This window comes from Erythrolamprus reginae, chromosome 1, assembly GCF_031021105.1.
Source record: "Erythrolamprus reginae isolate rEryReg1 chromosome 1, rEryReg1.hap1, whole genome shotgun sequence".
NCBI lineage: Eukaryota > Metazoa > Chordata > Lepidosauria > Squamata > Dipsadidae > Erythrolamprus > Erythrolamprus reginae.
Window position 1 is genome coordinate 217996003 of NC_091950.1, and position 24754 is coordinate 218020756.

Here is a 24754-nt window from a genome sequence, read left to right on the forward strand (position 1 = left end):
AGAAGCCAAAGACACGTTGACAGATAAGGCTGTCACTGAACAAATGACTTTAAAATGGCGTTCTGGCACCTCAGAGCCTACGCCTGTGTCTGACAGGTTGGTCGCGCCCAGTGATTGGGCGGAGAGCAACCTTATACCCGCCTTAACCAGGGCGGGCGCGGGCATCCGTTGCCCAAAATGGCGCTCCCGCCTTTTTTTGCCGCCTCCGCTAAACTGGGCAGCTTCCTTGAAGGCAATGCCCCCCCCACAACTCGTCTCTTCGAGCCAGCCGATCCAAGCGGCTTCTCGGCTCGGCAAACGGCTTTTCCGGCGGAGGCGGCAGCCGCGGCAGCTTTAATGAATAGCCGCCGAACAGCTGAGAGGCGCTGGCCCAGCGCCAAAAGAATCCGCTGTCAGTTTCCTTCTCGAATTCGGCCTTCCAAGCTATCCAGTGAGGGGGGCGGACCCCCTCACCTTCTGCTGACAGCCGGGTATGACCACTGAGGTCGGGGACCCTAGGCTGAGGTGCTCCTCGTTAGGCATGGTACCCACGGAGGGAAGGGAAGCTCGAGGAGATTAACGGTGGGGGTGATTCTGCCCGCGGAGGGCAGAGACCCCTTAATATCCCTTTCAAGATTCACTGCACCTGCAATTAGAAAGGGGAGAAAAACAGAAAATTTAATAATTAATTATTAATATTATTATTTTATTATTATTTTTATTATTTTTATTATTTTTATTATTATTTTTATTATTATTATTATTATTATTATTACTATTAATACTTCATCAGAGAAGCAAACTCAACAGTCTCTACACTAAGACTGAGTTTTTAAAACTGAGGTATTGGGGGCTGCTAAGGGGCGGTGACTACCTCATATTTAAATATTTAAATTAACTCAGTCTCTACCAATAAGATTGGTGAATTACCATGTTGGACTCTCCTTCCAGATGCAGTGGAGAACTTTAGCTATTACAAATAACTCTTACTAAATGCAGTATTTCATAAAGAAAGAAACACCATCTTTATTTCTCTTCCCTTCCGTATTCAAAATACAGTTCATACTAGCACATTCCTCTTCCTCCCGTTATCTTTCTTAATTGCATTCCTCATACATTCCTCCCAGGCTTCTCCGTTTAACAAGATTTATGTACTCACAGCATGATTCAAAAACAGCAGAAATGACTAAAATAACACAGAATGCATTTACTTGCTTAGGAGCTGAACTAAATACCTTTCATTTTAGCCCTACAACATTGAAACTCCACCCTACTTCCCCATTGACCCCCTGACGTACCAAATACATCACTCCAGTATTTAACCCATTCCTCCCCTTAATATCTTCTTCCAAACACCTGTTCCTTACGTTTTTGGACCCTTCTGAATTTAGGATTGACCCAGCAAACGTCTGATTCTTCCTCGCTAGATTCTAGACTCATAGCCACATCCTGTGGCTGGTCTCCCACCTGTTCTACTACCTGTAACCCCGGGCCCACCACTAATTCATAAACACTATCTGTATCAGAGTCCTCAATTTCTTCATCATCCTCTAACTGACCAGGAGTATGTACAACACTGAGGAGGTAGAAGGAAGAAAAGCGGCAATATTGACCGTATTCCATTCCTTAAACAGCAAGGAATGAAAGAGGACTGGGTGAAATAAGTCCACTGTGGCCAGGGTTCCGGAGCAATACTCTCATCCTCCGAAAGATCTAAATCGGGACCTCCCTCCTCATCCTCTGTGGGAGCCCTAAATAAGTTGGCTGTGGCTGCCAAGTCTGCACTTGGGGTTGACTCCCAAGATTAGTAGGAGTACCCAACTGGGGGGGGGGGGGAGCATAACTACTGGAACCTGAGGCCCCCTCATAACCTGCATGCATTGAGCTATACTCTGACTGACAGGAGCCAAAATTATGGTTTGTATACTATTGGGGTCCTGCAGGTATGGATTGACAGGAAAAGCCTGTGGAGGAGGCCTGGGAGGAGCAGGAGACTGAGATAAGAAAGGGGATAGGAAGAGGAGGAGAAGGAAGCGGAGGAGCCACAGTATTGTATCAGCCAGCACAAAGTTATGGGATTCCATGAGGGCCTTGTCTGCCAGGTCAGAAGCTTGAGAAGGGGGGCTTCCCCGCTGGAATCTACCTGACCTTTTGAGGCCTTATCACAAATTTTGGTTAGGGCCTTATGGAGCCTCATTTCGGTTTTCTTAGAGGGCTTGGTTGCCTTGGGCCTACCTTCCTTGGACTTCAATGCCTTTTCCTAGAATGGGCATAAGAAAAGCCCAAGGAACTGGTGCCTAGGGACTGTAATTCCCCCCCCCCAGGACAGCAGGTGACAGGGGGGTGTCCCCTGGGTCCTGGCTACCAGTAGATGAAGTGGCCATAATGCCAAGGACCTTCTTGTAAAATGGCAGCAATAGGGACTTAAGATGGCCACTGGCAACTGCAGAGGAAGCTAAAGGAAAAAAGGTGTGAAACTGTTTCTGTTAGCTCACTATGAAAAGAAAAAACCCTCCCCTTACTTCTTTATTTTTTGCATAGTTAAAATTAATTAATCGGCTTAGCCGCTTACAGAGACCGAAAGAGAAAAAATAAGGCCCAAACTCCTGCAAGGGTGAGAGCCCTCCTGGGTGAGCGAGCACCCTGCTGGGAGTAACACTGCAGTCGGCAAAACTGATAAGGGGAAACCGCTGACACTCCGCACTTAGTCAGAAGTAATTTCTATCTGCTGTTGATGGTGGTGGTTATTAGTTGGCTGGCTGGAGCAGTTTGAGCGTGAGTTAAATATTGAGTAGAGTAGTAACAGTGGTACTGGAAACCTGGATTGGTTTAGTATCTACTTGTACCCTGGATTGGTTGAAAATCCACTTGAAGTAAGCTGAATATAGCTAATGTAAAGTTCCTGTATATAGAAGACTGAAGCAGAAGATATTTTGCACTTGAAGAGTAAAACTATTGTTTTCTACAAACGTATCTTTGTCATTTATCTGGTTCTTTAAATTGCCACAATATATTCTGGTACCTTATCTAGTCCTCCTGCCTTACTCTGCATATATCTGGACGCAGTCCAGGGACTAACACAGGGGTTGATCACACCTCCTAACGTTGTTGAGGACTGAGCCAAGAGCAGGATGATTGGCAGAAGTAAATCTTTTATACCACGGACTCAGCCCTCATTGGTTGACGGTCAACCCATGCCGGCTGCTGTCTCCACTCTCCATGGAAAATTTCTATGGTAATAATGAACGTACTAAAATGTCTGCTAAGTGAGACATTTATTAAATGAATTTTGCCCAATATAATTACCTCTCGCTACAAATAAGTGAGTCACTGCAGTTAACTTAGTAACACATTTTAAATGAATCTGAATTTCCCATTGACTTTGCTTGTCAGAAGTCACAAAAGGTGATTGCGTGACCCCAGAATACGGCAACTGTCATAAATATGAGTCAGTTACCAAGTGTCTGAATTTTGACCATGTGGACCACGGGGATGCTGCAACAGTTGTAAATGTGAAAAATGGTCATAAGTCATTTTTTTTAGTGCTGTTGTAATTTTGAACGACTCACTAAAATGAACTGTTATAAGATACCCAGCATGAAACTGAAAAGCAAAATGATCAATCAAAAAGCTACTCACTGCTTTTTAAACTAGTAAATCAACAAGACTAGTTAAACATGTTAGCAGTAACTTTATCCAGAGATAAAGTTTTAATCTAGTTTTAAAATATTTAGAGCTAACTTTTAGTATGATTGCCCCATGATCCCATTCGGTGTATCAATGTGAAAAAATAAGCTCTGTATGCATTTATGTACACCTACATAGAGGAATTTTTGCATATCTTGTTTACAAGAACAGAGATTTTGCCTTTCCTTTTACTTTTAATGAGTAATTAAAAAACATGGATTGCAATTTACCACAAATGGCTACATTTGTTTCAATTAACTGTAAACCAATCAAACGTTGGAATCCTTTTTCAGAACCAATGTGCTTTTATGATATTTACTATGGGTGTCAAAGTTGTAAAATAGGCAAGACCACCCTGCAATTTCAGTTTAGATTGATCTGAAATACATCAACATATTTAATTTTAAATGTTTTTAACAGAGTCTCTTAAACAACCCAAAAGTTGAGTTTGTTTAATTTTCATTAAGTTTGTGGTGTTAAGCACTACATAGTAATGAAAACAGTATAGATTTATCTGATAATTAATGAAATCCCAGAAGAATTAAATGTATTTTCCATTTACTCTCCTGTGAGACTGTTTCTATTGCACTGACAAGTTTAATTGGATAAGAAATTCAGAAAATAGTTGCAATCCAAATGGGACAGTCCATGGCTGGGTAGGGAATAGTATAAATATTTCCCTTTAGTTAATTCCAGACCTTTCAAGAGTTTCTTTCCCTAAAAGTCCACCCCCCATTGTTAAGTCTGTATGTAAGTATTTGCTATTTTATACACTGCTTATAATTCCTAGGGTGTGATATATAGGTTGATAGTGATCATTACCATCCTCATCCTCATAAAAGAATTTATTGTGCTTTAAAATTAATCTTTGGCATCTTTTTCTTTTCTGTTTTGACAAGTAAAAGGTTATTTTAAAAAGTTAAGAAATTAACCAATAATCACACATAGTAAAAGCTGACCATAAATAAAATTTTACTTTACTGCAATCATTAACAAACACAAGAGAATTGGTATTAAAATATTCAAAATATTCAAAACTAAATTGACAATATCAGTTTATGAAAACAAAACATGCTGGCTAAAAGACAATCTTATAATCAAAACAGGCTAAAACCTTAAAACATATATACAGTGGTGCCTCTACCTAAAAACACCTCTATTTAACTTTTCTAGATAAGAACCGGGTATTCAAGATTTTTTTGCCTCTTCTCAAGAACCATTTTCTACTTAAGAACCCGAAAAAATTTCCCAGGAAATTTGAGAGTGGCACGAAGGTCTGGCCAGTTTCCTGCCATTCCTCCTGGGTTTCTCTCTCGTGCCGGGTGTGTGGGAGACACGAGCTTCTCCTTGCCGCCTCAGAGTCCCTCTTTTTATTAAGCCTTAATTTTTGGATTTTTTTTATTCCCCTCATCTCACCTTCTTCCTTCGGCAGTGACTGTCCTCCTCCCCCTACCCAAATTCCGAGCTTTTATTTCTTTTCTAATGGGTTTGTACGCATTTACATTGCTTTTGCATTGATTTCTATGGGAAAAATTGCTTCTACTTACAAACTTTTCTACTTAAGAACCTGGTCACGAAAAGAATTAAGTTCTTAAGTAGAGGTAGCACTGTGCAATAAAATAGCATTTAGACTTATAACCACTTCTTAGTGCTTTTACAGCCCTCTCTAAGTGGCTTTTATGATATTGCCTTCAGCATATTGCCTTCAACAATCTGGGTCCTCATTTTACCCACCTTGGAAGGATGGAAGGCTGAGTCAACCTTGAGCCAGTGGTGAGATTTGAATGGCTGATCTACAGATAGAAGTTAGCTGAAATGGCCTGCAGTGTTGCACTCTAACCACTGTGCCACCCTGCAAAAATTAAAATTATCAATCTGGATAATATAAAGTTGGAATAGCTGTATAAAATGGTCTTCTGGAAAGGTCTTCAAATATAGCTTTGCTACTTGGCTTGAGGCCCTGATGAGGATGCTCTGTGCTAGAGATGTTTGACAGGATAAGAAATAAAATTCTATTCCCATCATTGTCTGTCTCTTTAGCTTTTAGTCTCTGTTTAATCCTTACTAATTTTAACTTTTATATTTATTTTTTTTCCATTTTCAGTAGCCCAGAGTTCCTACAATGGGACGAGTGGCATATAAATTTAATAAATAAAATGCAAATAGTATGTACTGTATACCCCTGGAGATCAAACTTACTCCCAGGACAGGAGAACGTCTTGGGGGGGGGGGGGGAACTGTGCGGCAAGGAGGATTAACAATGTAGAATGTAGTTTTCAGGTCCACCCTCACCTATTGTAAAGTAACCGTTAGCAACAGTATCCATTTTGAGGAATAGCTTATTAAATGCTCAAAGATTGATCTCCAGGAATAACTAGGGGGGAAAAAAACGTAACGCCCCCAAAGGAATGGGAAGTTTTCAAACGCGAAAATGGGACTGGCAGATTGGACCTGAAAACTACATTCTACATTGAATGCCCTCCCCTGCCCAAGACGTTCTCCTGTCCTGGGGAAAAGATTGATCTCCAGGGATAACTCACCCACCAACCACCTCTCAGGCAGTTCGTGCCGGCGGTCTCCTCTACTGGACAAGCACATGCACGCCTCCTCTCCCCAGGGGACTCTTTTGCTCAGACCCCCCCCCCTTGGTCCCCGCCTCCCCCCGCCAGAAAGACAAAGCCCACATGAGCAAAACCCACTGGAGGTGGGCGGCAGAAGAGATGACAGCTCCACATTTGCAGAGCCCTGTCACCAGCTTATTGCCGTAGGGGGTTCACACACACACACAACGCCAAGCCTGCTCTCACTTCCTTTGAAGGCTCAAGTGTTGCGAGCGGCTTTGGCAGGACTTCCTCAGAGGAGCTGGGAAAAGAAGTGCAGGAAGGATGGAAGGGGGTGTATGGGGTGTGTTTACTGAGGGAGGTCAAGCGATTGAGGGGCTTCCTCTTTTTTTGCACCTTTGTGGTACCACCTTCCCAGGTTGAAACGGCCCCGCTTTCCCATTTCCCCAACACATCCACCCGGGTTTTTTTTCCCCTGCCCACCTTGGCCTCAGTTCCCTTAATCTGGCCTTGGAAAGAAAGGGGGATGCCCCCCCTTAAACGAGCTCGCTTCCTATAATTTGAAGACGACTGGAAAGCGGTGCAGAGGGGACCAGAGATCGAGGGGAGGCCTGGGGAATCCGCCTCGCCTTCTCGGGGATCTGTTATGAGCGGGGGGGAGGGGGGAGCTGTCACCCTCCTTTGAAAGTGGGCTGACCCTGGAAGGTGTAATGATCTCGAGGGGACCCTCCCCACCTCGGCTTTTCTCTCCTTCTCTCTCTCAGCTGTCTCCCAAGGCTTTTTCCATGAAGAGCAGCAGACTCCAGTGGCCTCCCATGCGCGGCTTACGGGCTGCTCCTCTCGCTACTCCGGAAGGTCGGAGCTGTCCGAGCATTGCTGGACAATGGCGATCTGCAAGCAAAGTGGGGCGCAAGGAGAGCACCCCGAAAGAAGCCAAGTGTGTCCAAGTCCAAGGGCCGGACAAAGGAAGGGCGGCCCCAGAACTTTTCCTACTGTAGAAAGAAGCCGAGGGGTGCTCTTCTTTGCAGCCATGGGAAGCAGCCTGACTGCGGGGTCGTCTGCTTTTTTTTCCTCCTCCGTGGCTTTGGGCTGTGCAGTTGCACGCTCGTCCGATGGCTGGCTCTCCTTCTTCTTTTGCCGCCACCGCCGCTGCTTGCAGATAGCTGGGAGCGCTTTCATCCCAGGCTGTCAGCAAAGCGGCTGCGAGAGGGGCAGGGCAGGCATTCCCAAAGCGCTCGGAGAAAACTCTCTCATAGCCCCCTCGCTGGGAGCACTTTTGCCGAGCCAGTCCCTTCGTAGCCGCCCCTCTGCTCCAGCCCCACCCTTCCAAAGCGTGGGGCTGCCATGTCCCGGCGGATTCCATTCTTCTGGCCAGGACAAGAAAATAGTGGTGGCGGCAGCGGTTTCCCTTTGAGAAGCAGCAGCAGCGCTGGGAATGTCACATCCATCCCCCCCCACCGCCCACCGCCCCCGAACAAGGATAGGAATGCCGGCAGTAATGGGGAAAAGGGGTGAGTTTTGGGCTTGCACACATTATTCGCTTTTCCATTGATTCCTATGGGAAACATTGTTTCATCTTACGAACTTTTCACCTTATGAACCTCATCCCGGAACCACTGTAGTTAATAATATAGTTTCTAAATGTATTTATATTCAGTGTGAATAGAGTAGACATAACCAGCTGAGGCTGAGGCTTCATCTAGTGGTGGCAACATCTACCTCCAGTCCTGACCAGGATTAGAAATCGAGACCATGGGGAGGAGTAGCAGCTTCAACTACTCGTCCTGGCCACACAATGACAAGTGTGCGGCAGCCCGAGCGGGGACCTTCCTGGGTGTGAGTGAGAGGCGGCCTGCTATTGGTTCATCGCTGGTGGTCGGGATGAATCCTAGAAAGTGATTGGTCAGTAAGCATTCCCTGTGCCTCTGCTCTTCTTGTCGCTGATAGCTGGAGGTATTGTGAGGGGAATGTTTATGTTCGGATGGAGGCGGCTGGCGGTGGGCCAGATAAATGGCCTCTGTGGGCCGTATCCGGCAAGCGGGCCATAGTTTGGGGACCCATGTTTAATTTCCCCATGGCACACCTGACCATGTCTCACGGCACACTAGTGTGCCGTGGCACACTGGTTGAAAAACACTGCATTATGCAACTGATTCCCAGAAAACTGATTCCCAGAAAACACCTTGCAATTTGAGGCCATTGGTTCTTCGAATTTCAACTGTTGAAGTTCAACTGTTTAGTTGATTAGAGGATCACCTATTTGACTAACTGCCAGATTAATTGAACAGATAACACCCATTGATGAAAAACTATCCAACCAATTAACTAATTGATTGATTGTCCCACATGTTGAATACCTGCAAATAAGGAATTAACTAGAACCCAGTTTCAAACTAGACAAATTGAATTATAGTACTCCAAAATCTGATATTCATTAGACACTTAAACTTTAAACTCTAACTAAGCTTGAGTTCCCCAAATTCCAAATCTCAACTGAAATGGGGGAACACTTGAATCCCCAATTGGACAACTTCCCTCCCTTACAAAACCAGGATAAAACACACTATACCCCAAACCCCCACTCTCAATTAAAATGACATATGGAAGAAGGCACAGACACCACTATGTTCTGCAGAATATGTTTCATGTACATGCTTATGCCCATAGAATACAAAGCTACATATGCACCAAATGCAAATTAATCAAACTACTAGAAGAAAAGGTAGAAGACCTAGAGAAAACTCTTAAGTACCCTGAAACTCAACCAACAAAATGAAAAACCCCAAACCTTATGAAAAGAACATGCACAAATTGAACACACACATGAACAAGCAACTTCTACTAGAGTTAACCCCTTGGAGGAAGAAAACAGATGGAAACATGTCACCCACAGAAAAAAACGCAAACCAAATACAAAACAACTGTCTAAACCAACCCACCCAGATCCAACCCCACTGGCTCTAAGCAACCAAAACCAAGGACTTCCAATAGAAGATAATTCACAGACACACAAAAAAGAAAGAACACCAGAAAGAACACTCAACAAAACAGCACCACCACGACAAAGAAAAAAACTCCCCAAACAACCCCAGGCAAAAAGAAGAATACTCGTAATAGGAGAGTCAATTCTCAAAGGAACCGAACCAACCATCTGTAGACCAGACAACGAATCTAGAGCGGTATGCTGCCTCCCCAGAGACAAAATCATAGCTGTAGCAGAGAAAGTAACTGAAATAATAAAGCCCACAGACTATTAGTCCCTACTATTCATGTAGGAACAAATGACACAAAAAAGAACTTAAAAACAATACAGAATGACTATGAGCATCTAGACAAGAATGTCAATAACCTAGGTGTGCAAGTAGTCTTCTCATTCATACTACCAAGAGGACAGCACCCAGCAAGGAAACAAAGAATCTTACAAGTAAACCACTGACTAAAGGGTTGGTGTCGCCAAAAACTTTGGATTCCTGGACCATGGACTGTATTACCTCTAAGATGGACTACTGGCAAGGGACAGGTTACCCCTCACAAGGACTGGGAAGAACGTCTTCGGAAAAAGACTGGCCCAACTTGTCAGGAGGGCTTTAAACTAAAACTGCAGGGGAAAGATGACCAATCTATAGGATCCCCGGGACACAACTCCAAGCATGGACCCCAAGCAAACAAAACAAACAACAAACCAAAAAGGGATGGGGAAGAAAACAAACTCAAACAAGAGACAAAGAAAGGATACCAACAATCAGGCACAAAGAACTCAAATGCCTCTACACAAATGCAAAAAGCTTAAAATATTAATGCACGATCCTTTTGATTCTATAAAATAGTAAGATTTTGTTCATTTATAAAATCATCTGAATGAAGACTAGCAATGAGAGAATTAGAAATGAATAACACTATCTTTAAGGTTCCTCTTCAAACAGCTCTCTTGGCAACTCTATTATTCCCATTATTCTTACATGAACAGGATAACACTGTCACTTGTATAGCACTTATAGTACTCTCATTTGTATAGCACTTAGACTTACTGTTTATACTGCTTCACAGTGCTTTACAGCGCTCTTTAAGCAATTTAGAGTCAGGATATTGGCCCCAACAATCTGGCTGCTCATTTTACTGGCCTCAGAAGGATAGAAGGCTAAGTCAACCTTGATCCGTTCAGAATCGATCTCCTGACAGTGAACAGTGACTTCAACACTACATTCTAACCACTGTGCTACCACAATATATTAAGAGAATAATAAAATGTATATGGAGCTGGAGCTTGTCCTTGTCCCATCTGATACAGGAAACATGGGCAGCTGTTGCTGAGAGCATACTTCCAGAATATTTTTTCAAAATACAGTTATAATGCAAATCTGAAGGAAACAGATTTTCATTAAAAGAAAGCTGCTAGGCGCCCAATTGAAGTAACGATCCAGAGTCCTAATCCGATCGCTGCTTCTCCTCCCTCTAATCCTAAGCAGCCCCGTCCAGGAGAAACCGCTGAGTCCTCTTTGCCACTCCTGCCCATCGGAAAGAGAAAGAGAAGGAGAAAGAGAGGAAGGAAGAGGGGGGGAGTGTGTGTGTGTGTGAGAGAGAGAGAGAGGCTGACTGCCTCTCCTTTGCAATGACACCAGAAGCTGCCTGTCTGCTGTGCTGGGCTCGCCCCCTGGACACGCCTGGCGGCTTTGCCTGACGACGAGAGAGCAGCGGAGGGACTGGGGAACATGGGTTTCTTTCTTTATTTCTCCACCCTTCAACCTTCTCCTCAGAGGCTTCCTCCCATATGTGCCTCACGCAGCTTCGTAGCCTCATGTTTCCCTGGAGGGTTTGTGTGTGGATGGGGGCGGGCTTCCCTGTCTTTCCCGGAGCTGTCCCCCCCCCCCTCCGACTGAGCGTGTTTTCATGGTGTGCTGGGCCGGCAATGGGCTGGCCCTCACGAAACCCGGGTGGGGGCTTTCTTTCTTTCTTTCCATCCATCCATCATCTCCCTCTTTCTCTCTATCTATCTATCCATCCATCTATCCATTATCTATCTATCTATCTATCTATCTATCTATCTATCTATCCATCTATCCATTATCTTTCACTCTATCTTTCTTTCTTTCTTTCTATCTTTCTATCTATCTATCCATCCATCCATCCATCCATCCATCCATTATCTATCTATCTATCTATCTATCTATCTATCTATCTATCTATCTATCCATTATCTATCTATCTATCTTACCCCAGGTACTTCGGCTGGCAACAATCTGGAGAAAGCGCTCTCGCAGCCGCTTCGGGGTGGCTGCAGCGGCAGTGGCAGCTGCGGCTTCTCCTCCAAGCAGGGCGGCTCCTAAGCGGGCTCCAGGTTCAGACGCAGCTCTCCCCCCCCAATCCCACCAGGGGTTGTAATCAAATGGGAAATCCCGGTGGTGACAGTCATAAGGCAGGGGAATCCCTTCAGCAGTCAGAGAGCGCAGGCGCAGTAAAAGAGCCCATGGACCTGGGCTCAGGTTCGTAAGTCGAAAAATGTTTGTAAGAAGAGGCAAACAATTTCTGAACCCCGGGTTCGTATCTCGAAATGTTCGTATCACGGGGGTTCGTATCACGAGGTACCACTGTATTTTGGTATTATGTACTTTCTGAGGACAAATTAGTGTCCTATCTTTTGCTTTCAGGAATTGGTTAAAAAGAATTATTTTCTGTAGGGAATGACAATTGAATATTTTAATTATGGTTGCTTCTATACACACACTGACCCCAAGATTATGCAAATTTTTACAAGTTAGAAGCATCTGAAGAGCTGAGGTGGCACAGTGGTTAGAATGCAATACTAACTTCCGGCTAACTGCAATTTGGCAGTTCAAATCTCACCAGGCTCAAGGTTGACTCAGCCTTCCACCCTTCTGAAGTCGGTAGAATTGGACTGATTGATGGGGGCAATATGCTGACTCTGTAAACTTTTTAGAGATGGCTTCTAATGACTTAAACATCCTTATATGCATTCCTAATATTGAAGAGCATTTCTTTTCATGACTACAATATCCACAGAACACCAAAATAAAGCAGAAACATATATTATAATGCAGTATGTAAATAAAGGATTTAGACTCTCTTATATGAACTTAATGATTTAAAAATATCTCTTACTCTTCTGTAATAGAGAAATAGAAAAAATGTTATTTTACAGAGAAAAAATATTCCAGAGAAGATGTTAGTTTACCTCAATAGAAGCAGTATGGAGTAAAGACTCCCCTTTACGGTTTCTCTTGGTTGGTAAGTTTTGGGGATTTTTTTTGAAGAATGCCTCCAGTTCAGTACAATTTCTGGACACTTTTGGAAGTACTGGATCATTGACACAGGTAAAGTCTTCCAAATTCCTTAGGGGTGATGTGATTCCAGGCAATGGCAGAGATGGGGAAGAAACTGCACAATCCCTAAGGGGAAAGGCTGCCACAGAATTCCCCGGCAACTGCTCTGAAGCCTTTTTCAGCAATCGTGACTTCTGGTGGATAGTGCCCTCTTTTGTTCTGTTACACATAGGCAGAGAAATGGGAGAGCCAGCAAACTGGCCGTCACACTTTAACTGAGTTGTTTCCTTTGACAAGGAAAGCCACTCTTCAGAAATCGGATCTCCCCCAAAAACATAAGGCATAAGAGAAATGTTGCAATTGCTAGACTTCTCTTTATGATTCACAGGTCTACCACTGCTTGTTGAGAGTTCACCTGCATTCTCTGCAACTTCTGTCCCAGTTATTAGCCTGAGCACTGAGGCATTTTTTGAGCCTGAACTGGGGATTGGATCTTCACTTTCATTTTGGCCTACTTTATACCTTTCACTGGAGTTTTCCTGCTGGCCCCTGAAGGTGTTCCCCTGTTTGCTGAAGTCTTTTAAAGTCTTTTTTCTTAACTTTTTCTTATATTCCTGCTGAGGTGTCTGTTTCTCTCTGAAAGGCTTCTCATGAGGAGGTGAAGAAACAAAGTCATAGATGGAGGTTAAGTTACAAGACCCACTGTCCTTAACTGATTTCTTCAGCTGCTCTAATTTCTTTGGGCTTGTCTTCAGGGTAAATTTCATCCTCCTACTGTGAGGACTGAAACTCATTTTGATTTGCTTCTTTTTAGTTTCTGCCTCTCCAATTTTCTTTCCCAAAGCAGATAAGTTATCTTCACTATCTGACAAGGAAACAGAAGGAAGAAAAAACATTTAGTTTTATGTACACTATAACAATATTAGCTCTTACTGGTGGGATTATTTGTATTTGCGCTGTTTAACTTAAACCTGCAGTTATGATGAAATGCTTTTTCCATTCCAAAAATCGATCCTGCTTTTTGTATATAAACATTTCCTCCTAATTTATCCAATTTCTTACATGTTTGTTATTTATTGTTATTGTTATTTATTGTTGTTTATTAGACCAAAACTTCTGCAAAAAAATCAGAAGAATTGAGTGCTAGTTTCCATGCAAAGTTATATCACAACTCAACACTAACAGCGATGAGTATTATGATTACTCATACATCCTGTTCTTCTTCCTCTTGCTGAGATAACTTTCAGATTTGCAGAAAACATGTTGCCATATGTTAAGATTTACCTCAAAATAAAGATCAAAGGGGCATAGAGTTCAGTGGTAGGAACATTCTTTACCTACAAAAAAGGCCACCACACTGTTTAACAACTAATTCCCACAACACTGTCAAATAATTTATTACTTATTATTACACTTATTACTATAACCATGTTGCTTGCATCTTTCACTTTATATTGTTTTTACTTGTTTCTTAGTATGATTTGATAGCTTATTAGTAATCTTGACTATCACTAAATGTTGTATCTTTTTATTCTTGATAAATGTATTTTATTCTCCTTATGTACACTGAGGACATAAATACCAAATTCCTTTCGTATCATATCACACTTGGCCAATAAAGAATTTTATGAGTTCAGTCCGAGTCTATCCAAGCAGATCTAAGGAAAATACCTTGCTACACCTCTACAGTCGTCTGGTGAGCTACAAGGATCATTGCTTTAACTGTATATGCATCATTAAGCAATTCACAAGAGGACTCAAATTAGAATGTGTTATATTATACAGTAATACCTCATCTTACGAACTTAATTGGTGCCTGGAGGAGGTTCGTAAGGTGAAAAGTTCGTAAGACGAAACATTGTTTCCCATAGGAATCAATGGAAAAGCGATTAATGCGTGCAAGCCCAAAATTCACCCCTTTTGCCAGCTGAAGTGCCCGTTTTCACACTGGTGGAATTTCCCTGAGACTCCCGTCCATGGGAAACCCCACCTCTGCGTTTTTGCGATCCTGCAGGGAAATCCCAGCACGGGAATTCCCAGCATTGCAAAAACGGACGCTTTGCTGGCAACAGAAGTCGAGGTGGGGTTTCCCAGCGAGGAGAGCCTCAGCAAAATTGCAGCATCGCAAAAACATTGAAGTCCTCGAAACCCCACCTCCGGACTTTGCCTCAGCCATTTCTTCTGAGGGTGGCCCACTGTCTTCTTTCCTCGCTGCCTCCTGTCTGCAGGGCTCTCTCCTGAGGGAAAGAACGAATCGAGGTCTCTCCCAGCCCCCAGAGAAAAGAAGCCTTCCCTTCGATCCGGACAGCCTGAATCCAAGGGAGCATTTTCCATTCTCTGCACGCTGGAGGAAGTGAAAGAACTGTCTAAGCGCTCAGAGAAAGGAATCCTTCCTTTTGATCTGAGAATCCTCAATGCAAGAGAGCGTTTTTTCATTCTCTGGACGCTGGAGGAAGAGAAGGAACTCTCTAATCCCTCAGAGAAAATGTAAAACGATCTCTTGGATTGAATCTGCCCGGATCAAAAGGAAGGATCCTTTTCTCTTGGGGCTTAGAGGGATCGTTCACTTTCCCCAGCGTCTTTTCTCTTGGTTTCTGAATCCAAGGGAGCGTTTTCCATTCTCTGGACACTGGGGGAAGGGATATGTCTCTTCTATCCCCCAGAGAAAAAAGCCCAATGTCAGTACTTTCTCCCATGGCGTCCTTGTAGCGGGCTGGAGAGCGAGTGAGTGAGCAAGAGAAACGATCCTTCTCCGGCCAGGCATTGGAAGCTCCATTGGGGAGGAACACTAGCCCGGCTGGCGCACACAAGGATTCAGGACCAACTCTAGCTTTGTGAAGCTGGAGTCCTCCGTGCCTGCCTCCGCCTCCTCCTGCTGCTGCAGAAAGAAGCCGAGGGGTGCCCTTCCTCATTGCAGCCACGGGAAGCAGCCTTACTGAGGGGTCGCCTGCTTTTTTTTCTTCCTCTGCCGGCATTCAGGTTCGGTAGAAGGCTGAGAAGCGCCCGGCTGTTTCAGAAAGTGACAGCCGGGCGGATTTTTGCGATTGGCGGCAGCGGGTTCGTAAGGTGAAAAAAGTTCGTAAGAAGAGGCAAAAAATTTCTGAACCCCGGGTTCGTATCTCAAAAAGTTCGTATCACGGGGGGTTCGTATCATGAGGTACCACTGTACTCTGTTCAGTTGTAACTCACATCATGCAATTCTTCCAGGGATATTCTGTAGCTTCCAGTACTCTATGCCTCTCAGATGCTGTTAGTCACTTATTTCACTCAATTTGCCCAGCATTATAAACTTTTCCATAAATCCAATAGCCCCGTTATATCTATAATATCATGCACATCTGTCTCAATATCACCTTTGAATATTCATAATACATGCTCTCTCTGTCTAGTTTTAGGACTTGTGGGGAAAACAGATCACATCTTAGATCTAGAATATTGAAAAGTCAATTGGATTTACAAACCTTTAAGATTATTATGTATCTAATGCTATAAACAACTATAGAAGTTCAAACACTGTATAAAGTAACTTGCCTACTAAAAAACTTTTTTTTAAAGTGAAAGGAAGGGAATTTATTTATTGATTGATTGGATTTATATACTGCCCCTCTCCGAGGACTGGGGCGGCTATTATACTATGGAAAGTTTTAGTTACTTAGCATACTGGGACGTGATATGCAAATTGAAATGTGCAATTAAAGTGTTCCCTCGATTTTTGCGGGGGATGCGTTCCGAGACCGCCCGCGAAAGTTGAATTTCTGCAAAGTAGAGATGCAGAGGTAAATAGCCATTTTTTGCTATTTTTTGCGGATTCGGCGTTGGGAGGCTGCTGAGAAGCCCCCCCGGCTGTTTTAAAAGGTGACAGCCGGGCGGCGGGGCTTCTCAGCGAAAGTTCGGGTTTGGGAGGCTGCTTTGAGGAGGCAGGGAAGCCTCTTGCAGCAGCCGCCACAGCCGCCGGCTTCCCTGCCGCTCGCCCACGGCCCGCCCAGGATGCTGACCTGCTGCCTCGCGGGGAAGCCGGGCAAGAGCGATCTTCTGCCGGCCATGGGCGAGCGCCGGGGAGTCGCCCATGGCCGGCAGAAGATCGCTCTTGCCCGGCTTCCCCCCGAGGCATCAGGTCAGCATTCTGGGCGGGCGGGCGGCGGGCGAGGAGGGGGAAGCCTCGCGGGGAAGCTGGGCAAGAGCGATCTTCTGCCGGCCATGGGTGAGCGGCAGGGAGTCACCCATGGCCGGCAGAAGATCGCTCTTGCCCGGCTTCACCGCGAGGCATCAGGTCAGCAAGAGCGATCTTCTGCCGGCCATGGGCGACTCCCCGCCGCTCGCATTGGGGTGGGGGGGCTGTCAGGACACCCCCCCCACCCCAGCACTTTGCATCCCGCTGGCTAAGAGCAATTGGGCAGCAGCTTCTGCAGGACACGGGCAATGAGCGGGACAGAGAAGCGGGGAGAATCAGGAGGCTCCTTTGGCGGCTGGAGGCTGCCTGGCTTTGTGTTTTTGGCTGGGGGAGGAGGCAGGAGGGCTGGCCACCCCACCCCAGTGCTTCACCTTCCCCCCCCCCAGCCAAAAACCCAAAGGTCCCCACCACAGCACCCGCTGCAGCCAAAACAACAAAACCAGGCAGTTCCCCAGCTGCCAAAGGAGACTTAACCCCGCCCCTCTGTCCCACCCATTGCCCGTATCCCCCCCCCGCCGCCCGCTGGCTGCGAGCGCTCTGCCAGGCGGCCAAGAAGCATTCAGGGCAAAGTGCATGGAGGAATGGGAAGCTGAAGCCACCAGCGTTTGTGCTTCCCATTCCTCCACGCGCTGAATGCCTCCTGGCCGCCTGGCAGAGCGCTCGCAGCCAGCGGGCGGCGGCGGCAGGGGGGGATACAGGCGATGGGTGGGACAGCAAACAGGCTTTGGGGTTTTGGCTGGGGGGGAGAAGTAGGACCTTCCTCCCCCCAGCCAAAACCCCAAAGCCTGTTTGCTGCCGCACGGTTTAGCCAGGACAGGAGCGAAGTGACGTGGAGGAATGGGGAGCTGAAACCGGGTGGTTTCAGCTTTCCATCCCTCCACGTCACTTCGCCGCTAAATCGTGCAGCAGCAAACAGGCTTTGGGGTTTTGGCTGGGGGGGAGAAGTAGGACCTTCCTAACTCCCTCCTCCCCGAGCCGAAAACACAAAGGCGGTCTGCTGCCACCCGCTTGAGCCAGGAGGCATTCAGGGCGTGGAGGAATGGGAAGCTCAAACGCCGGTGGCTTCAGCTTCCCATTCCTCCATGCACTTCGCCCTGAATGCCTCCTGACCGCCTGGCAGAGCGCTTGCAGCCAGCGGGCGGCGGCGATCTTCTGCAGGCCATGGGCGAAGGGCGGGGAAGCCGGCGGCTGTAGCAGCTGGTGCAAGAGGCTTCCCCGCCTTTCGCCCATGGCCAGCAGAAGATCACTCTTATCCGGCTCCAAAGTGGCGCAAAGTTCTCCCTGCCTCCTCTGCGGTTGGGAGGCTCCTTGGGGAAGGTGGCCGCAGAGGAGGCAGGGAGAACTTTACGCCACTTTGGAGCCCAGCGCAGCGCTTTGTCGGGAAAACCTTCAAGGAGATAGTGGCAGCAGGAAAGAAACGGGCTCCGAAGCGGCGCAAAGTTATCCTGCCTCTCCACCTCCTCCCCCTGCGGCCGCCTTTCCAAAGGAGCCTTCTGGCTGCCCAGAGGGCGGGGTTAGCTTTGTGCCGGGGGAACGGGGGCTGCTGCAGCTTATCCTCCTCTTCCTCCTCCTGCGGCCACCTTCCCCAAAGATCTTCCCGTCTGCAGAGGAAGCAGGGAGAGCTTTGTGCCACTTCGGAGCCGCCATAGGCAACACGCGCTGCAATCTTCCAGGCCGGCGAGGCTCAGTGACGGAAGGCAGCTGCCGGGCCGGGCTTGATCCGCTGAGGCTGGCTGAGCCAGAAGATCGCTCCCGGCTTGGCTTCCCTTGCCGGCGCAGGCAACGCGCGCTGCGATCTTCCGGCTCAGCCAGCCTCAGCGGATCAAGCCCGGCCCGGCAGCTGCATTCTGTCACTGAACCTCGCCGGCCTGGAAGATCGCAGCGCGCGTTGCCTGTGGCGGCGAGGGAAACCAAGCCAGGAGCGGTGGCGACATTGCTATCGGCTTGGCTTCCCTTGCCGGCGCAGGCAATGCGCGCTGCAATCTTCCGGCTCAGCCAGCCCCTTGGGAAGCCAAGCCGGGAGCGGCGACGACGCTGCTCCGGTTGCCTGGTCCTCTCCTGCCTCCCACGCTGATGTTCCCCACTGCGTCGGGCGCCGCCAGCCCCTAGTCGGACGCACCCTCGCCGCAGCGCCCAGCCGCCGCCCACCCCGTCCTAGCCGGAGCCTGAGCCGGGCCCACTCGGTCGCGCCTCCTCACCCGCCGCCTACCCAGGATGCAGACCTGCTGCCTCTCCCCGCGCCCGCCGCCGGCCCGATCCTGCGCCTCCTGCTTCCCCCCCAGCCAAAAATACAAAGGCGGTCTGCTGCCGCCTGCGGAGCAATGGGAAGCTGAAGCCGCTGGCGGTTTCAGACTCCCGCTGCTCCACGCTCATGCGGCGGCAGACCCTCTTTGTGTTTTTCGCTGAGGGGGGGAGCAGGAGGACCTTCCTGACTCCCTCCCCCAGCGCCGGACCTCCTGCCCTCCCTCCCAGCCAAAAACCCAAAGCGGCCTCCCGAACGTTTTCCGTCTTACCAACCTGCCGCCGCCCGGCTGTCACCTTTTAAAACAGCCGGGTGGCTTCCCAGCAGCCTCCCGAAGCCGAACGCCAAACCCGAACTTCTGGGTTCGGCTTCGGGAGGCTGCTGGGAAGCCCCCCAGCTGTTTTAAAAGGTGACAGCCGGGCTGCGGGGCTTCCCAGTAGCCTCCGGAATGCCGAACCCGGAAGTTCGGGTTTGGCGTTCGTAAGACGAAAAAAGTTCATAAGAAGAGGCAAAAATTTTCTCAACCCCGGGTTCGTATCTCGGGTTGTTCGTATCTTGAGGTACCACTGTAATTGTAATTCCATTAATCTTTCTATTTGAAATGCCTCTCTATATAATTCTAAATTTGGGTACCCCCATCCTTCATCTTTTTCTCTGGCAATCAGCCATCGTTTCCTTGTTCTAGGTTTTTTATTTCCTTCAATCCAATAGTTCATTTTAGTGTCCCATTCCCTTAGTTTTACTCCTGGGAAGGTACCTGGTAAAACTTGGAATAAGTACATCATTTTTGGAATAATCATCATTTTAAGAGCTCTTACTTTGGCCATTTTTCTCAAACTTTTATCTTTCCACTTTTTAATTTGCTTTTGTATTTTTTTCCATATTAAGTTATAATTTGCCTCAGCAATTTTATTTGAGTTTTTAAATAACCAAATTCCTAAGTATTTCATTTTTTTACATCCTAATTTCAATCCTGAGTTTTTTCGTATCTCGATTTGCTCTTTGGGACCTATATTCAAACAGAATATTTCTGATTTCTCAATATTAATTGAGAGACCCGATTGGTCTTTAAATTCCTGAAGTACCACCATTAATTTTCGCATCATTTCAATGGGGGTTTCAGACAGTATTATGGCATCATCTGCAAAGAGATTTAATTTCAATTCGAGTTTCCCAATTCGGTAACCCTTCCAATCCCTATCATCTCTAATTTTATTTGCTAGAACCTCAATTGCCATTGTAAACAAGATGGGGGAAAGTGGACACCCCTGCTTAGTTCCATTTTGGATATTAATTTTCTCTGTTCTATTTCCATTTACCCTAATATAGGCCATATTGTCCTTATAAATTTTTTTAATAATTTGACAGAAATTTTCTCCCATATTTAATTCCTTACAAAGTTGAAACAGGTAATTATGATTAACTTTGTCAAATGCTTTGTACACATCTAACTTCAGAACACATAATTTCTTTTTGGTAGTGGTAGCATGGTGTAACACATTAACAACATTTCTAATTGGTTCGTGAATCTTTCTTCCTTTAACAAATCCATATTGGTCTTCACCAATTATTTTTGGTAAGATACTCTCTATCCTATTTGCTATAATTTTCATAAATATTTTATAGTCCTGGTTTAATAAACTGATGGGGCGATAGGATCCCGGATCTAATAAATCACAATCTGGTTTTGGAATAGTGATGATCTCAGATGTCTTCCATGACTGTGGAATATTGAAGGTTTGAAGTATGTTATTAAATAGTTTCCCCAAATGAGGTAGTAATTGAGTCCCAAAAGTCTTATAATATTCCCCCGTAAGTCCGTCTAGGCCTGGAGCTTTGGCAGGTTTCAGTCCATTAACAACTCTAATAATTTCATCATTTGTTATTGTCCCGTTTAACATTTGTTTATCTTCATCAGTTAGTTTCTCCTTAGTCTCTATCTTTTGCAAAATAATCTGATCTTTTTTATATAACTCTTCATAAAACTCTTTCATTATTTTTTCAAATTCATCATTACTACGTTTTGTAACACCTTTTTTATCCCTTAAAGCAACTATACAAGATTTTTCTTTTCTTTTTTTTAAATAATTTGCCATTTGTTTCATTGATTTATTGCCCCATCCCAAAATTTTCTGCTTTACAATCAATCTCATATTATTCCATATTTGTTGATCCATATGAAGTTGTTTTTTTTAAAATTTTTAGTAAATTTTTCCACTCCCCATTTCTTGTACTTTTCAATCTTTCTTGAGTTAACTCAATATCTTTAATTAATTTTTTCCTTTCTGTCTCACATTTTTTTAAATATAAATTTCGGTACTGATACAATTCCCTCTCATAAAGGCCTTATGTGCATCCCAAATTGTTGATTGCTTCATATTTCCCGTATCATTTAATTTAAAATATTCAATCAATTCTTTTTGGAGTTTCAATTTATTTTCTTCTCTTCCTGACACAATAGGATTGTATCTCCATATCTTTTGTTTATTGTTTGAGTCAAATACAATTACTGCTAATAATGGGGCGTGGTCAGATAACCAAATGCTTTCAGTTTCAGCTCTTTTAAGATATGCATTCCCGATTTTGTTCATTAATATATAGTCGATGCAGCTAAACTTATTATGCCTAGCTGAATAGAACGTGGCTCTATTTGTCGCTTCAGCATGAAGATCCATCATACCTAATTTATTTAATGGCAAATTATTTTTTCCCTGTTTCCCTGCTATCAGTTCAATATTGAAATCACCTGCCAAAATCACTGTACCTTCTGCAAAGTTATTCAATTTACGCTTTGTATTTAATATGAATTGCTTTGTGTTTACATTTGGGGCATAAATTACTGCTATTACCTTATTGTTCATTTTTCCTTTAACAAATAACATCCTTCCCTCCTTGTCCCTTTTAGTCTGGGTCAATTCAAAAGGAACTCTTTTATTTATTAAAATTGCCACTCCTTTACTTTTATTATTATTGCTTCTGGACTCATATACCCCTCCCCAATCCTTACAGTTTGTTAATTTATCATTTCTTTTTCTCCCCTTATGTGTTTCTGATAAAAATAGAAAGTCTACTTTTTTATCCCTAGCCAGTTTCATGATTCTGTAACGTTTGATCTGTGACGACAATCCGTTCACATTTAGTGACATCAGAACTTTTTCACCCATTCCTTTTAGTTATGTTTCTCTCCTTTGTAAAGCGAAGCATATTGGAAGATTCTTCATTTGTAATCTTGAACCCCCCACCCAAGTGCCCCCTCCCTCAACATTCCCCCAGGGGGGAATCAATGGAAGAAATCTCCATTGGCTCCAAGAGGCACCCATGGCTTTGCTATCCCTCTAGTACGCTCTAACAAAAATACTCCTTTAAGAGTCAAATAGTAACCCTCAACCCCCCCCCCCCCATTCCTTCCTTTAGATATTGAAGGGAAAAGAATACCCCAAAAAGTTAGTCAGCTCGGGAACAACAACACCAGTTATACAATGCAATACTTGTTTCTTATTTCTTCTTTTGGCGTCTGACGCGTCCCTACTTCCTTCCTTTCTCTCGGAGTAAAGCTAGTTCCTTTTCTAATACGATGATTCTTTCCTCCTTCTCTTGACTGCTGGGATCTCCTGTAGATAACAGAGGAATTGCTTCTCCCCCTTCAGCTCTAATTGTGTCTTTTGCTGACATTGCGTGGTGATTTATATCTAAATTTATTCCCAGCTGTCGAAGCATTTGCATTCCTTCTTCCAGGGAACTCGCAAAATAAGTCTTGGCATCTTTGAAAATCAGGATCGTGGCTGGAAATTTCCATGTGTAACGCTGATTATTCTGATGGAGCATATTTGTCACTGGTCTCATCTGATTTCTTGACATCAGCGTCTGAGGAGATAAATCTTTCAAGACCCAGACAGGAGAGCCTTTATAATGAAGATTTGGAGTTTGTTTAAGCTGTGTAAAAACTTCGACTGCTCTCCGCTCCAGGGCAAATCTTATCACAATATCTTTTTGATTGGCTAAATTCCGAGGACTGTAAACCCAATGGACTCTCTCAATTTCATCCAAGTCCACTGTAATTTTACTTTCCAGGAACCATTGGTAAATCAATTGGATTAATTTTTTATTTTCACCAAAATCCTGCTTAAAGCCCCTCAATGGCTGGGAGGGAGGGCAGGAGGTCCGGCGCTTCACCTTCCCTCCCAGCCAAAAAGGCAAAGCCGGCGGCTGTAGCTGCTGCTGCAAGAGGCTTCCCCGCCCCTCGTTCGTGGCCGGCAGATGAGCGCTCCTGCCCGGCGGGAGGTGAAGAGTGCTTTGCCCAGTGCTTTGCTTCCCACCGGGCAAGAGCGCTCTTCTTCCGGCCACAGGCGAGAGGCGGGGAAGCCTCTTGCAGCAGCTGCTACAGCCGCCCGCGCTTCACCTTCCCTCCCAGCAAAAAAGGCCGGCCTTCGGGGCAGGACTTCCCGGGTGGAAGGCATGCCCGGCTCTGCGGTTCCAGCCCCAGCCCCTTTCAGCCGAGCCTCCCCTGCCAGGCGGCCGCCTTCCGCCGCTGAGCCTCACTGGCACAGAAGTTCACAGCGCGCGGTGCCTGCGGCAGCCAGGAAAGACAAGCCAGGCGTGGCGGCGGCGCTGCTGCTCCGGTCGCCCGGTCCTCTCCTGCCTCCCGCGCCGGAGCCACTAAGATATTCCCCGCTGCGTCAGGCGCCGCCAGCCCCGAGTCAGAGGCGCTCTCGCCGCCGCCCGCCCCATCCTCGCCAGAGGTCTAGCCGGAGCCTGAGCCGGGCCTGCTCGGCTGCGCCTCCTCGCCCGCCGCCCGCCCAGAATGCTGACCTGCTGCCTCACCCCGCACCCGCCGCCGGCCCAATCATGCGCCTCCTGTTTCCCCCCCCAGACAAAAATACAAAGGCGGTCTGCCGCCGCCCACGGAGCAATGGGAAGCTGAAGCTGCCGGCAGTTTCAGCCTCCCTTTGCTCCATGCTGCTCTGCCTGCCTGTCATCCTGGCTCAAGCGGGAGGCGGCAGACCGTCTTTGTGTTTTTGGCTGGGGGGGAGCAGGACCTTCCTGACTCCCTCCCCCCAGCACTTCGCCCAGGACAACAGGCAGGGCGAAGCAGCGTGGGGCAAAGGGAGGCTCAAACCGCCAGCAGCTTCAGCTTCCCATTGCTCCACGCTGCTTCCCCTGCCTGTCATCCTGGCTCAAGCGGGCGGCGGCAGACCGCCTTTGTGTTTTTGGCTGGGGGGGAGCAGGAGGACCTTCCTGACTCCCTGCCCCCAACGCTTCGCCCAGGATAACAGGCAGGGCGAATTGGCGTAGAGGAAAGGGAGGCTCAAGCGGGCGGCGGCAGACCGCCTTTGTGCTTTCAGCTGGGGGGGTGGAGCAGGAGGACCTTCCTGACTCCCTCCCCCCAGCACTTCATCCAGGATGACATGCATGGCAAAGGGGCGGGGAGGATCGGGAGACTCAAGCCTCCTTCGGTGGTGGCGGCCGGCTTCCGGGTTTCTGAGTTTTGGGCTTGCACGCATTAATCGCTTTTCCATTGATTCCTATGGGAAACAATGTTTCATCTTACGAACTTTTCAAGCACCATACTAATCTTTGAGTAAAGAAACTAGGCCTCAATTTTTTCCCCTTGTCAAGGGGAGGAAAGATTTTTTTTTTTAAGGACAAGCTTTATGCTAATGGATTTAAATTTATTGCCTGAAGTGACAAATTACAGTATATTTAGTTATTAAGCTGCTGCACAATGGGAATGGAAAGAAGCTTTCAAGACCAAGAGAGTCTGGAGGACAGAATTTATATACTTAGGACTTTGCCATTTCCTATTGAACTGTGCCAAATCGAACACTGAACATTTTTT

At 46.1% G+C, this 24754-nt stretch overlaps 1 protein-coding gene across 1 annotated transcript in view; it reads right to left on the minus strand.

Annotated features, from left to right (window-relative positions):
• Nucleotides 1-24754, minus strand: part of BARD1 (BRCA1 associated RING domain 1) — a 135650-nt gene that overhangs the window by 74195 nt on the left and 36701 nt on the right. The window contains exon 4 of the mRNA XM_070732176.1: nucleotides 12418-13370. Coding sequence (XP_070588277.1) covers nucleotides 12418-13370 — 953 coding nt within the window. The remainder of the gene's footprint in view (nucleotides 1-12417; nucleotides 13371-24754) is intronic.